Source organism: Pelophylax lessonae (genome assembly GCF_965119305.1).
Source record: "Pelophylax lessonae genome assembly, chromosome: 10".
In the NCBI taxonomy this organism is placed as follows: Eukaryota; Metazoa; Chordata; class Amphibia; order Anura; family Ranidae; genus Pelophylax; species Pelophylax lessonae.
In genome coordinates this window covers 54,599,278-54,616,169 of record NC_138777.1, presented here as the reverse complement: position 1 = coordinate 54,616,169, position 16,892 = coordinate 54,599,278, and the positions used below count along the sequence as shown (strand labels likewise).

General features: G+C 42.6%; 1 protein-coding gene across 1 annotated transcript in view; it reads left to right on the top strand.

Annotated features, from left to right (window-relative positions):
- Positions 1 to 15,614, top strand: part of DEPDC7 (DEP domain containing 7) — a 41,795-nt gene extending 26,181 nt beyond the window's left edge. Inside the window, exons 3-9 of the mRNA XM_082270594.1 lie at positions 390 to 517; positions 4,192 to 4,378; positions 5,686 to 5,903; positions 9,944 to 10,086; positions 11,554 to 11,679; positions 13,638 to 13,716; positions 15,321 to 15,614. Coding sequence (XP_082126720.1) covers positions 390 to 517; positions 4,192 to 4,378; positions 5,686 to 5,903; positions 9,944 to 10,086; positions 11,554 to 11,679; positions 13,638 to 13,716; positions 15,321 to 15,535 — 1,096 coding nt within the window. The 3' untranslated portion in view covers positions 15,536 to 15,614. The remainder of the gene's footprint in view (positions 1 to 389; positions 518 to 4,191; positions 4,379 to 5,685; positions 5,904 to 9,943; positions 10,087 to 11,553; positions 11,680 to 13,637; positions 13,717 to 15,320) is intronic.
- Positions 15,615 to 16,892: the final 1,278 nt, after the last annotated feature.

The window sequence follows — 16,892 nt, the reverse complement described above, 5'->3', positions numbered from 1 at the left end:
AGCTCATTGCACATTCTGAAGACAGGCAGGTAGGTTTATTGCAAAGAGCTGCCTGCTCACGCTTTAAATCTGGGACTTTAGTTCCCCTTTAACACTTGAAGCATGAGTAAGTTTTTTTTTTTTTTTTTTTTTTTTTTCTGATTTTGTGGCCAGAGATGTGATTTGATTTTAGACTCTCACCTAGACTTGTAGCTCCACCGTAACACAAAAGCTCTTGTAGGACTTGATTGCCCAGCCTGCTGAAGGGCTCAGCGCCTGGAATATAGCAGCTGTCATAAATACTGTAACATACTGTTCATTTCCAGCAACTCGCTCCCTTCCTGTGTATGTGTAGAAATGCCGTGTGACCTTGCTGTATTGTTGACTAACCTGTAATCTGTCACTGGCAGGCATGAACAGGCTCGGTTCCAGTCCGCTCCTCTGCAGTCGCAGAGCCTGGAAGATCTCTGGGATAACCTCAGTCTGACACCTGCTGACCCAACACAGATGAATCTGCCCATAGACCTACCTCCCAAAGGTAAGAACGCATGGGATGCTGAAATAATGCTTTGGACACGCTTTAAGCCCAACTCTAGCACAAATTTGAGTTGTGGACAAAGTGACTTGAGAGGTACTGTAGAACCGTTGTTAAAGGCAATATACACTGTCAACTTTTTTTTACTAGGCTTTAGTGTAGTTCTGATCCATGTGAGGTTTGCATTATCTTGTAATGATGGGATCCCTTGTTGTGGCTGCAGTTTTTGTCGTGACTGATTCCCCTATGTCCATGTATTCCTTCACCTAGCTTGTCCCTGTTTGCTAAAGGGGGCAGGTGGCTTTTTGTTCCGCGTCAGTCCAGTCCATGTGTTGCATCACAAATGTGGGTGTGCTAACACGTTAAACACATCTCTGCCAGTTTGTCTGTGTTGAATATAATTTTGGCTCCCACCTGCACCAGTACTAGATTGAGACCCATGTGTAGCACCCTCCTAGGTAGGTAGGTGCTAGATAAATGCATTGCTCATCAGGGGAGCCTGATCTATTAGGCCTGTTACATGTTTCCAGGTGTGATTCACTGGGTCTGAGGGAGTATCCCCACTGCATCCAATGAGGCAGCTTGTTGGACAGTAGAGGAAACCAAGCCAGTGACACATTAGCTTTTATGGGAGTCCCAGTGCAAAGGGCATTCTTGCAATGCATCCTGGGATTGCTTATAAAAGCTTAGTGGACATGTGACAGGGGGTCTTTGGTGGGAAGTCCCAGGAGGATGCAGATGGCTCTCTCCTCCTGCTGTGTGTGAGGAAGGTGGTCTTAGGCAGTCGGCCTAGTGAACCAGGTGTGGAGTTGCTGGCATAGTATCTCGGGGGAGAGGGGAGAGAGTGTTCATGAGTACTAAGGGACTTGCCAAAGGGTCGGCCCAGCAAGGGGGACCACTCCAATGAAGTCAGGGGATCAAGGAGCTAGCTCACACAGTTACAGTAAAGGGGGTGCTGTGTGGAACCCTGAAGAATAGGGACAAAGGGGATGCCTAGTTGGGCCCTGAAGAGCGATTCACAGAGCAATAAAAATTCATTAAATTCTTCTTCACAGCTAGTGACAAGGTGAAGCAGCAGCCTTGCGGCACTCAGCTATATCTAGACGTCCCAGCAAATTGTGTATAGTTCTTTCAAATTGGAGTATCCCACTCATCCCTTCTCCTCCTATCCAAGTTCTCAAATAAAACTACAAAAAACAAAACCCTAGTTTTCTGACTGAGCCGAGTACTTTGAACATGCTTTATTGTCAAGTTGTTGCTATGGGTAACCCAGGGGAATCCGTAACCAGCAGCTCCCAAGGGAAGTAGTGCTACACAGGGATTGTGGGATATGTAGTTTCTGCAAAAGAAGTGTCGGTTCTTAGACTTCACACAGAGGTCATGAATGACTTGTGCCATGCCTCTTCTAAACTTACACTTCTGATACTGGAATGTGGAGATTTACTCTAATTATGGCACACAGGCCAACAAATGACACAAACTACAGGTGCACATTTTATGCAGGTTAAAAAAAAACTCTGTGCATGTAGGAAAGTAATTAAAGTTTTTTTTTTTTTTTTTTTTTTTTTTTTTTTTTCTCTAAACCCTTACATATAGCCAGTGAAGTTACAGGCCTTGGGTGATACAGAGGTTAAACCAATCCTACATATGTTGTATCTGCTTTCAGAAAAGGAGAGCTGAAACGGCATTCTGCAGGGGTTAGTGGGGAGAGCTCTGATAGCTGATTGGCGGTAAGGGACACAACCCCCTTTCACACAGCTGAGGCTGTCAGACGGAGTGCTCTACCCTGTCCCCTTTTTTCCCTTGGTGTCAGGAAAACTTGTCATAAGTGACTCATGCAGATAGCAGAGGAACGAAGCAGCGGACAGAAATGACACTTAGTGCTTTTATAGATGGGCTCAGGTGTGTTTGGCATCCTGTCAGGAAGCCGACAATGCGCACTGCTAATCACAGGCAGTCTGACATTCTCCGGTCTGTGCAGCAATGCGCCGGGAAATGTCTCACTGTCTGCGATTAAGTTTGCAGTGTCGGCTTTCTGGCAGGATCAGGCAGGTGGGTTGGACTAGGATTCTGAACACTTCTGAGCCCATCTCTACTCCTAATTGAGACAAGTACACACTATAGAGCAGGGGTCTCCAAACTATGGCCCGCCAGTTGTTAAACTACAATTCCCATCATGCCTAGTCGTGTCTGTAAATTTCAGTTTTGCAATGCCTCATGGGATGTGTAGTTCCGCAACAGATGGAGGGCCATAGTTTGGAGATCCCTGCTATAGAGGAATATGCTTTTAGATTTCATATCTGAGGTTTAAAACCACTTCACTTTTTTTTTTTTTTTTTTACATTTTCTTTATACAATTCTGCTATAGAATATAATCCTAAAACCGTCCTTTCCACCAAGGACCTCCATTTACTTTTCATTGTTTACAATCATTCATGAGTAATTGCTAAAAACCTGATGCCGATCAATACTGAAGGTCCATGCTCTGATTACTTGTAATTAATAAACCACTGATTAAGTTGAAATTCTGTACCCACTTAATAAAGAATTTAAGAAACCTGAAATATTTGCCTCTAGGGCAAATCTGCTGCCAGACTGGTAACAAACACTTCTATTGACCAGGGCACAGTTTATGGCATTGTTCAGTTGTTGTCACGTTCATTATAAAGTATAATGACGAGCTCAGTAAGTCTATGAAAGGAAGGGTTTATGTGTAATTTCACTTGACTGTCTGTCAATTTTTGGCTTTAAGATTGTGGAAGGAAATCTCTAAAAGGCCCCTTGTATTACAATGGTGGTGATTGTAGTCTGCACACTGGCTTTTAAATGGAAGATGAGACTATTTGTTCTGCAGCACTACATGTACTGTCCAAGTCCACCAAGACTTTTCCGACAGATCTTGGAGAGTGTCTTGCGGTGCATGTGATTCCATGGTGGGTCATTTAAACGTGGAACATTCTAAAAAGAACTAGAGACCAAATAAAGGCTTAAATGTTTGACTGTATATACTACAGGCCCAAAAATAAACTTTATATTCCAACTTATCAGTTCTGGGATATGATGACTGCATTACTGGCTTTTTTACCCAGTGATCATACCAGTAACAACCCTTCTGTCCTAGGGTGGCCATGTTCACCCACTTTACTGTACTTGTGGAAGAGCAACATGGTCACCATAGGCTGCTCTTATTTGGGCTACAAATAAAACCTCTTCCTTACATAGGGTTGCTGTAATCAGCAGAAGATGTCTGGGAAAACCTTGTTTTGAGATCAGTTTAGTGCCCTGAAATTTCCAAGGACCACGGTTTGACACACTATAGGTATTATCCTGTACTTAATAGAAAAATAGTGCATATTTTTCTTTATTTGATTATCCTGTACTTGCCAAAATATACGTGGCCTGAAAAAAGAACACTAAAGCATCCATCATATCCAAGAAATGGTAAACTTCAATATGTTGATCTTGGGTTTAATTAGATTGTAAGCTCTTCTGAGCAGGGCCCTCTAAATCCTCTTGTATTTTATTGTATTGTACATGTACTGTCTCCCTCTAATATTGTAAAGCGCTGCGTAAATTGCTGGCGCTATAGAAATCCTTAACGTACCTTAAATTTGCTCCACAGCCAACATGCAGTGATTTTTATTTTTATGATTTTTCTTTTTTTTTTTTTTATGAAGTTCTCAGTGAAGTTTGGCAAGAACAAACCATTCGTCGACTACTGCAGCTAGTGGATCTCCCAGTTCTGGACTCTTTATTGGAGCGTTCTCCTGCCGTGCCTAAATCACAGCCAACAAAGAACGAGGAGCTGCTCCTCACCTCACACTATTTGGACCGTGAAATCCTCAAGGCATTCAGTGACTCTCAGTAAGTGACAAGACCATTCTTTTCTACTATAGGGATCAAAGCAATATAAAAGGTTTAAGCAAAATGCAACTATTGCTGGGCAGGATTGTTCCTTGCATTTTAACAGATGGTAAAGGTAAATTTCCTTTTAGATATAGAAAATGCCACTCTGGTTTGGTGCCAACAGATTGGTCAAGTTATAAGATCTGTCCCAAAGGGGTTGGTTTACTAAAACTGGTGCACTCAGAATCTGATGCAGCCATGCATGGTAGCCAATTTAAGTTTCTCAGCTTGTTCAATTAAAGCGGTAGTATACCGCTTTTTGACACTTAACTACAGGTAAGCCTATAATGAGGCTTACCTGTAGGTACAATTAATATCTCCTAAACCGGCACGGTTTAGGAGATATTTGCACTGCATGCAGCCGCTCACGCAAGCGGCGCATGCGCTCTGAAGGTCCGGCAGACCTTCAGCTTTCCATGCTGGGAGCTTGCCGGAAAATGACTCCCGCACGGGAGTGATGTCATCGTGGCTCTGGCCAATCACAGCGCCGGAGCTGCCGAACCTGGAAGAGACGCCGAGGGATCATGTCAGCTCCCACAGCGGTGTTGGGGCTTCGTAAAGCAAGTAATACATAATGAGCTAGTATGCGATGCATACTAGCTCATTATACCTTTGTCTTGCAGGTGTTTTTTTTTTTTTTTTTTTTTCAGGTTTACAACCACTTTAAGCTTTGCTAATAAAACCTGAAAGCTGATTGGTTACCATGCAGAACTAAACCAGGTTTTGCACTCCAGTTTTAGTATATATGCTAAAATGTCTAAACTGGTAATCTTTAGTGTTTTGTATGGTGGTTTATGTAGGTGTCCCTGTAGTGCTGCACTATTAAGTTATTGCTTAAGGCAGTTTTTCAATGAAGCTGGACAGAACAGTAGCAGAACCAGATCTACAACATGGTCTCATCTAGTCTTGGAACACTGTCTTAAAGTGATGTCATGCTCAAATGCTAATGTAAACCTTGTTCAGTTTCTGGAATGGGTAAAGGGAGAAATATTGAGCTGACATTTTTTATTTTTTGAAGTAAAAATATACAGTATCAAGTTTTTGCATTGGGCGAGGAAGGTCTCATTTCTGTGTAAGCTCTGACCAGAGTGATTGTAGCTGATGCCTGAACAGCTACAGCAGGCAACAAAATGTGTGCTACTGGGAACGCACAGCTTTAACGCAAGCTTATTGCTGTCTGCTGCATAGGGAAAAAAACAGGTTTGCATGAGAATGCCAGTCAGCTGTGGTCTTATGAAGCTTTTATATATTTTTTTCTGTGGCAGGGCAGATGAATGGGTTTCAGCTGCAGTGGACTGTTTGGAATACCTCCCAGACCAGATTGTTGTGGATGTGAGCCGGAACCTCCCTGAATGCCCAGACAAGGACAGGTCTTGGAAACTGCTGCTGTTTGAGACAATCAGCAAGTACTACAACCAGAACAGGGTTCCTCTTGTTACCAACCCTTTCTTTGACATTCATTCGGGCATTGCTGAGCTTTTAGGTAAGTTTTTTTATAAACCAAGACATTAACTGTGTTTACATTACACAATCCTTCTTGGAAAATTGAGTTTGCACCTTTAAGATACCTTGTGAGGTGATCGGTGTGTGAGCCCAGTTGTCAAGATCTGTTATGTGCTGTAAGAGGGCTGGTTGTCCCATTTGGCTCAAGTCCTTTTGAAGACTTAACTGCCATGCATTCGCTGTAGCAAATATGGAAAAAACACAAAATTGTGCAGCGCTAAAATCAATAAAATATGCTTGAACATATAACACATGTGAAATGAAGAAGTGTCCAATCATATAAACCAAATGTGATTCAATGAAAAGTCCAACTGGAATAAAGTCCCAAGTGAATGGAGTGATAAAAAAAAAATCCAACATAAATGACTTGATCAGTGTGCAGCAAATCCCTACACCGAAAAGGAGTAATTGTATGCGCTCACCAGAAAAGTAGGACCCAAATACCATATAGCATGTGGGTCATACAAGCTGTTGGAATATATGGTGGATGTAAAGACCTCAGAGGTATCCGTATGGACCAGCAGCAGGCATGGATAGACCAAATTCCAGCTCCAACGTTGGTAGGAATACAAACCAAAGAGGGACAGACATAGTGTGATATTGCTAAAAATCATTTAATGAAAAAACATAGCAAGTACACTTATAAAACATCCCAAGGTATTGAGCATATCAAGGATATAAAGCAGGGATGACTGTAGTGTAATCCTCTTAACGCGTTTCAGCAGAGATGCCTTTCTCTAGCAAATATGTTGGTCCAAAGCTGGCATGTCTCAAATTCCCCCTTGGGATGAACACAGTTGAAGAAAATCTTAATGGGGTTGCACCTCTTCAGGTTACACTATTTTCTGGACAAGCTTAGTGGCACTTTAGTAATTAAAATTTTTGTAAAAATTGCAACTTACAACATTTATCCCAGAGAAAGGGTTTTTTTTTTTTTTAAACATTTTACAACATTTATCCCAGAGAAAGGGTCTTTTAAACATTTTCCTGAAGTATTCAGTTGCAGGGTTTGTATATATTTTTTAGCCTTCTCAACTGGTGAACAGCTGGGGCTGAAGAGGGCCACGTGCAGACACACGTGTGGCCCAAAGCACAAGTATGCATGTGTACTTTAAAGGTAACCACTGACTTCAGATGATTCTCTGCCTAGGTCTTTATGCTAGCAGGCTATGCCTGACACCCCAGGGCTGAAGAGGCTATGAAAAATGGTGGTCAACGATTATTAGAAGCTGAAAACTTTCTGAACATTCATAAACTATATGAACAAGTCTGGACACTTGACCATCACACTCAGCTTGGCAAATCTATTCCAAGACCATGTTGAGTGTTTCCATTGAAGGCTACAAAGCCACGTCCATAAAGACTTTGTGGTGAAGAACTAGAGTGGCCTACACAGCCTTGAACTCCATCTTACTAAAAACCATTGGGATGAACTGGAACACAAATTGCAAGTCAGGTTTTCTCATTCACGATCAATACCTTACCCCTGGCTGACTGGGCTTTACTGGTGGGATGCACCTCAAGCACAGTAAAGCCCCGTACACACGTACCGATCGTCGGCCGAAAAGCTTCGGCCGACGACCGATCTGCCGATTGTAGGCTTGTTAGCATGATGCCGCCGACAGCGCACATTCGGCCGAAAAGAATCTGTCATGCAAGCATTAAAATTTTTGTATGCCGACACCAAAGCGGCCGATTGTTCGCCAGTCAGTACAGATTTCGGCCGACAGACCGCAGATTTGCAAGACTGGGCATGCTCAGAAAAGGAAAAACACAGGAAAAGTTAACAATTACATGACATCACTTCTGCAGTCGGTTGTAGTCGGCGGACAAAATTCTTGTGCAGTCTTTTGCACTTTTCAACAGATACCGACAGCCCTGGACAAAAGACGGCCGATCGTTCGCCGACGATCGGTACGTGTGTATGGGGCTTCAGAGGGTACTAGACACTCAACCAAGCTCCTGACTAGTCACATTTAGGACTTGGTACTTGCACATTATCAGGCCTGCTAAAAAAAGAGCAATTCCTTTTAACATATAAGCCTACACCTCCAGAGATGTTTCAGAGAGTTTATGTACACTATCCAGAACATGGTTACCAAACTATTTAATGGCAAATGACACGCTGTTTAAATAAGTTACACGAGAACGTGAGATAAGGCCAAGGTAACTCAGATAAAGTGCTATAATTCTGTAGAGGTGTTGAGCAAACAGTTTATGTACTCCTAGTGCTTGCATGGCTTTAGTGATTCTAATTGTAGGATGTTGTCACTTCAGCTAAGTTTCAGTACATTTCCACTTTTATTTTACTCATTATGGCAACATTTAGCAGATACGACTTGTTGAATGGCAAAAAATCTATACTGTTCAACTAAGACAGAAATAAAACACTTTGCATTCTTATAAATCCTAACCTGGAGCTGATCCAGAAAAAGACAAAAAACCTTTATAAAACCTGGTCCAATGTGTTGCAGCAGGGAAGAAATTCCATCCAGATCCCCAAAGGCAATTGGATCTCCCTGGATCAACGTACAGTTTTCTTATAATCATGGCTGCCAAGCTTAAAAGTAAATAACCTGTGAGGACAAACATGGGAGCTGCTGTTAATCATTTTTTCTAAATGACCAGGCTGAACTGTTATGGTTTTGCTGTCTGCATGATCAATTTTTATGTCAAACCCTTAGGTAGTGAAGCCAGAGATGGGAAGACAGGCCCATTTATTTACTTTACACTTTTTTTTTTTGAAACATTTTTAGTAATGGCAGCTCCTTGTGTCCCGTTTTCCTCTAATAAATCCATAGACCTTAGATGTCCGGTCTTATGAATTATCCATGTCTCATGGAGTATTACTCAGCAGGCTTCTTGGCAAAATGGGGCTCTGTTGTGTGGAAACAGTGCGCCATTGTTCTTTATCACTGCATCCAATATGGTAGGCCCTTGTAGGATATGTGGGTCTTGCGTCACTGTACTTTGGACTCCTATTAATTGCTTTTTTAGCTTTGTAGCGATGTTCTCTCTTGCACAGAGAACTGTTGGGATGGGGGGGAGGCACAGGGAAAGCATGCAGTCGGCCATGACGTTTTAAAAAGCCTACTAGTTTAGGTAGCCCTTGCTGTTGTAAAAGGTAACAGTCTGCTCATGTAGATTTCCTAAGCAACTCTTTAGGGTGACCACATACTGAAACGGAAATGCTCCGTCCCGGTTTCTGCTTGTAAAGAACTGCTGAGGGTTGTCGTGTTCTTGGTTTGCGAGCATCTGCCTTGTATGGTAGATCTGAACAATGAGCATTGAAAGTCCTGAATGATGGTCTACATGATGTAACATGTTTATCTCGGCGTGCTCTTTTCTGTCATTTTTGGAATTTGTATGAATGCTCAGTTGATAGTTTCCATGCACAGCAAAGTGAAAATTCAGAAACCGCCACCAGCTAACTGACATTCATGCCTTCAGTCAAAAATAGCTTTGCTGCATTACATAGTTGCATAGTAGGTGAGGTTGAATAAAGACAACAGTCCATCCAGTTCAACCTGTGTAATTACCTATACTTAAAGAAATGTGTATTGTGTGGAGGCTACCATTGCTTAAAAATGCTAGTTCCCTGGCTGTCCTGATCCAGTGGCTCTGTGCTGTCAAGTCAGACATGGAACAATTCTACATATTGAGTATCTTTCAGAATAGAGGCTTCAATTAATGACCACCCCCCCCCCCCCCTCAATATACTAATTTTCTGGCTGGCATAGTAATCCAATGGCATCAGTCCTTGGGTCAGTGGCTTGAGACACGAATACTTACCAGTAGTTCTGACTTTACAACTTAAATGTTTGTTCATATCAGTGTTTCATAGTATCGGTGCCAGAGGCAGCCATCCGCTAGCATTTTCAGAGTGATCTATAATCTCCGTATTTTTTCCTTCAGTTTACCTGTCAGGAACAAGTATGGGGGGAAAGAGCCCTTTGTCTTTTAAGCCTGCTTTTCTGATCTTCCGAAGTTTATCATTTAACCCCATTTTGTACTTTTTAGTTAATGGAAAAACGGAACAAGCATTGGAGGCCACACAGTTGTGTTTGAAGCTTCTGGATTCCCACAGTCGGGAGGAGTTCATGCGTCTGCTTTACTTCATGGCCATTGCTGCAGAGCCCTCAGAGTTTAGACTTCAAGAAGAGGTACCGGCTATGGGTGTGGGGATGGGTTTTTTTTTTTTTTTTATGGAAATGTGACATTGCAGCTAGCACCCCACTTTTTGAGCCATTTCATGTAAGAATGTGTTTAGCTTCTAGTTTTGATTATTTTCAGACTTTCTCACTAAGTGCTTGACACTTTACTTTTTTTGTCTAGCCAGCACTGAACTGTATTCCATATTCAAATACATAACCAATAAAGCTAATATCCATGCAGATAAAAATGAATGCACATGGGTGCTGAAATGTATGCAGGATTTTGCTGGTAGAAAGATCTGCGTAAAAAGTCTGTAGTGCATCTCCACTTAAGCCCAGTTCACATTTGTGCGATTGCGGAGATCGCATGTAATTCGGAGCGCACTGCTCCTAAATTACATGCAATCATGTGCGGTGCGAATTTCAGCCATACACTTGCATTGCTGAATTTGCACCGCATCCGCAATAAACTCGCACATGAGGCTTTTTTTTTTTATCCGCAGCAGAATCGGATCGCATAGTGGTTCACACTAGTGCGATCCGATTCTGTGCGAACTTGCAGATCACACTGCGATATGCGATCGCAACTGGGGGTGTCAACTTTTAATTGACACCCCCTGCGTATCGCATATGGCAGTGTGAACTGCCAGAGGTGCGGATGTGATGCGGGTTCACGCTGCATATTCGTAGCGTTCCCGCATCGCACAAATGTGAACCGGCACTTATATGGACAATACATGTACTTTGTATGAGTTGCGACGTGTATGGGCAGCTTTATGGATCTTTACTTAGAGATGGAGATCTCAGCCTCTTAAATCCCTGTATAGTTGAGCTCGGATTGGGCAAGTGAAAAAAAAAACAGCACAAGGTGCCAATCAGTTGTGCTGCAGCACTAATTTGTTAAAGGGGCATGCTGTTGGGAGGGGACAACAAAGTGACAGATGTGAGCTCATTGGACTGCTCCCCTTTTCAGCTTTTCACTATGTAGTTAGACTGGGGGGGAGAACAAGTGTTAGTGCAGCAGATAAAAATCGGTCTACTGTCATTTGGACAAAGCTCTGTTGTGATTGGACAACTAGATGGACAGAAATAAGAAATCGTTTGGCAGATGCAATGGCTCCCTTTATGTATTCCAGCTGTTTTTCAGCAAGTAAGCTTTAGGATGTGCTCTTCTGTATTTGCCTGGAGTCATTAGGGTTGAAAGAAAACAATATAGAAATTTAAACTTGCACAAGTGTAGACTTTTGATTCTCCTTTACATTTTTAAAGTAAAATAAATGCAGCCTAAAGGCAATAGAAATATGAGAATTCTTCAGAAGGAGGCACGTGTTCAGATTTTTAAACCAAGCGATTTGTATTTCTGTCCATTCTAAAACCTGAGCAGTGCTAAGGATTATTGTTGTGCCTAGGGGTTTATTCTCGTTTAACTGACATATATTGTATAGATTTGTGACTATATCATTTATTTTTTTGAAGAGTGACAACCGAATGACTGTAAAGAGAAAGTTCTCTCGAGCCATTGTTGACCACAAGAATCTCTCCAAGGGAAAGTCTGACATGCTGGTACTTTTCTTGCTGGACCACCACAAGGATGTGTTCAAGGTAACTAACTAGGTTGAAATGGTTGGATGATGGACATGTTGTGGGCTTATTCTATGACACCATATTAAGTGCAGTAACCATCCCAACAAAGATGAGGGTTTTTTTTTTTTTTTTTTTTTGGGCTGAAGAATTCTTTGATTTGGATCAAATTCCATTTTGCTCTTGGGCGAAAGGAGTAAGCAATGGCCTGTAAGGCCTATTTGTGGGGGTGGGGAGGAAAACCGGGGTTGTTACCGCGGTCCTGCAAGAGGGTTTTACATGGGTTGTGGTTAATAATTCCTATATAATTGGCTACATTTTGGAAGACTTAAGCCAGTCATAGAGGATTTGAATCTCAGTCAATTTCAGCCAGAACCAGATGAGATTCGAACCATGTATGGGCAGGCTGAATGTACCAAAGTTAACTGATCAACTTGGGTACAACCAGCCTGCTAGCATATTCAGTCTTCTCCTGGCAGGGATGGCTTCCTCCACCAGGAGAATACCGTGGCATGGATGGGAGGCATTCCGGTCAACACGGTCTGTGGTGAAGGGGGAATCGTGCAAATTTGTTGCAGGAAAGACATTTTTGGAAGAATGTCCTTGTTCCCAAGTGCTTTGGTGCTGAAGAAGTGCCCTAATCGTGATTGAAGTGAATCACCAGTGCCTTGGGCAGGTGATGAATCTCGGTTGCTTAGTCTTCACACACACACAAATATGTGAATTATTTGACACAAAGCGATGGTTAAAAAAAAAAAAAAAAAAAAATTCCACGTTCAAGCTGATACATTATAAACTTTCCTTTTTAAAACAAAGCCCTTCAGTGACCCACTGTCATCACTGCAGAGGCTTCCATCTTCATCTGGTCGGTCTTCAGGGTTCAGGAACTCTTAAGCATCTGCTTGGACGAGCTGCAATTGCGTCACTCCCGCACATGGGAGTCACGGCTCCGGCACACAGCTCTGAAAGAACAACACGGGTATGCCATTCAGAGCGCATGCGCCGAAGACTTCACTGGCTGTTGCTTGCAAGAATATCTCCTAAACTATGCACATTTAGGGGATTTTCATTTTTACCTACAGGTAAGCCTTAATCAAAACTTACCTGTCGGTAAATATAAAAAATTCTAGGTTTTACCACCACTTTAAGGCGCCGTCTAATTAGTCCATCACTACCTCTTTGACCATTGTTTTAGATTTGGTCACCAACCAGATTTGTTTTTGTGACGGTACTCACCGTCACTGGGAGTGAAAGACAGCTACTTAATGGACACTGAGAATATAGTTTGGATTGCTCAAATGGATTCTGTGTTTACACTTAGGATAATGTGTATTGAACTTCAATGTCAGACAGGCTCTCCCTATTTTCTGTGTATTGAGGTGTGATATGGATTCTGTTAAGCCGTCTGTCCCATTGTTAATGAACTCTCATATTTCTGTCCAGATGGCTAGAGAATTAGTTCAGGTTCTTTCTGTATACAATTTCATCTGCATATAATAATGTAATCAGGCAACCCCTGACCTGTGTGGTAATCTGATCAGGAGGGGGATGTCCATGCTGTATATAAACTGTGTGACCGTTCAATAAAAGCGAAGGGTCCAGTACAAGCTAAGTTGTCGACTAGCTTTGTATGGGGGCCAGCTGGAATATTTAATATGCATGTTAAAGACTGAAGGAAGCCGTATACTGACGGAAGTCCACAAGCAGTGTGGGTCACGGTTCCATTAGTTTTAAAACAGCCAGTTTGATGGTTGGCACACCAGAGCTGCAAGTGGATATAGTAATGCAGGGATCCTCAAACTACGACCCTCCAGCTGTTGCAGAACTAAATATCCCATGAGCATTGTAAAACTCTGACATTCAGACATGACTAGGCATGATGGGAGTTGTTGTTCCTGAACAACTGGAGGGCCATAGTTTGAAGACCCCTGTAGAAATGCAACATTCAATGCTAATTTTTTGGGTTTTTTTTTTTTTAGATTCCTGGGAGTTTGCATAAAATGGTCAGTGATAAGCTGGTGGCTATTCAGCAGGGGAGAGATCCAGACAAAGACACAGGTGAATATATCACAAATGTTCTTTTTTTCTGCCGCAACACTTTCTTGGGTTTATATTAGGACGTTTTTTGGTAAGTGCACAGGAAGGTTGCCCCCCAGTGTATTTGGGTAACAGGTTCTCTTTTAATGAAAATCAGCCTTCATTCTTCCTTACAGAATGAAACACGCAAAGTTTTATGTAGTACTGCCCCTCGGGGACTGCTGGATTGTTCACCTTGGGATTCCCCCTGGGTTACCGATAGTAACTGCAGCATGCACAATTTAACACTTTATTTTCTGGCTCAGTCTAGGGAATGTCTTTTTTTTTTTTTTTTTTTTTTTTAAATTGGGGATGGGAGAAGGGAAGAGTGGGATACTCCAACTTGAACTATTCACAGTAGAGGAGGACTTCTGTCTGAAGATGCAGCCAGGCTGCAGATTCACCTTGCCACTTAAATGAATTTAGGATAAGTCTCTATGTAGATGACTTGTTAGGATGAATTATCTTTGGGATACACACCTAGTACCCCCTTTCATTCCACCTGCTGACACCCATCCTCTGTCTATCCTACACCAAGGAGTTCTCCCTCAGGTCAGGCCCCTAGATACGACCCCCTTGTACTCGCGATTCTGTTTTTCGAGAGTCTCCAGTGTCTCTACCCCTTCGGTCAGTGCTCGTGGACCTCTGGGTTCAGCTCCTTCCTTCTGGTCCCCAAGCCAACTGCCTGTGACTGCGTGCTACTGCTACAGAGGAGGAGGCAGCCGCCACCCTCCCTCTGGGACTCTGCTCGCCAGCTAAAGGCCCTGCAGCACATTTGCTCCTGGCTTTTATACTTATTGCAGACCTTCAGATGTACACCTGCCTTTTTGCTCCCCAGCCAATCTGTTCATTTTGAAGTGAAAGCAAAGCTCTGCAGGAGTGGAGTTGGTGGAGTCATAGCTTACACAAGGCTATGGATTCCTCTTGTGACCACATGGTTCGGCCAACCTTCTCCCATGCTCCTCTAAACTTGGAATTGCTGCTTCTCTCCTTTTCTGGCTTGGAGGGGGGAAGGAAAGCTAAATATATGCAGAGAAAGGGGTGAGGTATTACTGCAAACCCATTTATTCTCCCTTTTTTTTTTTTTTTTTTTTTTAATACTTGCTGTAAACTAAAATTTGACTTATGGATATGAAGGGTTAGAACACTTGACAATTTTTTTTTTTTTTAGTCTTTCCCCCCAGTGGAGTGGTGACCTTTTTTGTCCTGGAGGCAGTAGTGAATGAAAAGTGAAACTTTGATTTTGTAAAAAAAAAAAATTTTTTTTCACTTCCTGTTGCATCTCTGGTGCAGGAAGTGAAGACAAATCCAGGGACACTGCAGAAAATTACCAGTTTTTACCTTTTACCGTATCATCACTAAAATGTAATTGTGTGTAAAGAACACCTGCAGGCTAAATGTGTAGGTTCAGTTTGTAGCCGTTGCAGCAGTTTCATGTATATTGGCTATTTGTGCAAGACTCAAAAGCCATACAGAACAGGACTTGTAGGGCAGAGATGCAGGATTATGATCTCCTTCAGATAAAGGAACACTAAAGCCGCTGCTGGTGTTGACATTTTCTGAAATGTAATTTCTCTTGTTCCCAGGTTATGCCTTCTGCCAAAGAATAGAGAAAAGCGAACTTGATTCTGCCACAAAGAAAACTACACGGACAGAATTGTGGACTTTGTTGAAAACTATATATGAGAACACTAAACTATCCCCTAAAGAAAAGAAGCGTCTTCTGGGTCAGTTCTACAAAAGTCACCCAGATATATTCATCCAGTTCTTTGGTGACAAAGTCAGCACTGTGTATACGTAATATATTGTAAATGAATAATAACCTGTAAATGTCAAGTGTTAATATTGTATATGTATGTCTATTTTGCACATTAATAAAAGAGAAGCTTTTTTTTAATGAAGTGTAAATCCCATTCACACACAGAGATGAAACCTTACCTATGCATACATTTTAGAGTGAATGGCTGATGACATAAACACCTAGCTGTCTGTGCCGAACACCTTCCTGCCCAGCCTATAGAAAAATGATGGCCAGGTGGGAGTTTCATTGACTGGACCTCATACCACATCCTTCAGAACAAGCTGCTCGTGCGTGCCTCCGGGGGCATGCAGCACGGCTAATTAATGATGCGGTGTCATCCAGGCACGCTGCATCTCTAATCACAAAGAGCCTATGATGTAGGCTCTTTACCAGGTGATCAGTTGTGTCCAGTCCCAGCTGGTCAGTGTAAATGGGGGAAGTGCCAGTTATATGCATTCCTCTACTTGCGTTGACAGCGCGTGAGTAAAGGCGTGCTGATAAGCGGCTCTCCTGACAGGAGGGTCTGCACTGATAACCAGTGCATTATCTGTGCAGACCCATCAGTGATGCCTGCCAATCAGTGCCCTTCACTCCTGCAAAGTGCCTCCCCATCAGTGCCAATCGGTTCCACCTCATTAGTGCAGCCTAGCAATGAAGGAGAAAGTCGTGATTTAAAAAAAAAAAATTTAACATTATTTTTTTATTTTTTTCACTTGTTTTACAAAAAATAAACTCAGTAGTGTTTAGACACAAACAAAAGAAAGCAGTCTCAAAAAAAGATTTGTTTGGGTACAGCATTGCATGACCACAACTGTCATTCAAAATGCAACATCGCTGAGAGCTGAAAATTGTCCTGGGCAGGAAGGGGGTAAAAGTGCTTGGTTTTTAAGTGGGTAAAGAGGATGTGCACTATGTAAGAGAATTCAACACAAATCCTGTAGCTGCTGACTTGAGAACAGGACACTTGCTTGTCCAGGGATCCAGCTCCCTCCTCACTTGCGGGTAGTTCTTCACTAGCATTTGCGCTCCTGACGCTGGCATCCTAACTGTGGGTAGCTGGCTATGCTGTTTTGGGTTTCACAGCCAGCTGCCCACTGCTCATGCGTGAACCACGCTGCAATGTGAATGGTCCCACAGTCTTCTGGGACCTGTGACGGTTTCTGGAAGACTGGGGAGGGGAAGAGGAACTTCTGCCAGATTGAAGTGGGTACCTATCAGGTCGTTTTACCCCCCCCCCCCTCCCCGAAAAGACATTCGCTTTTGTTTGACACACAGCTCCTGTCATTCTGGACCATTGGGTTATGCTGCCCTCTACAGGAGTAGGGCACTAGGCAGAAAATTTTGGCTATACCCATGA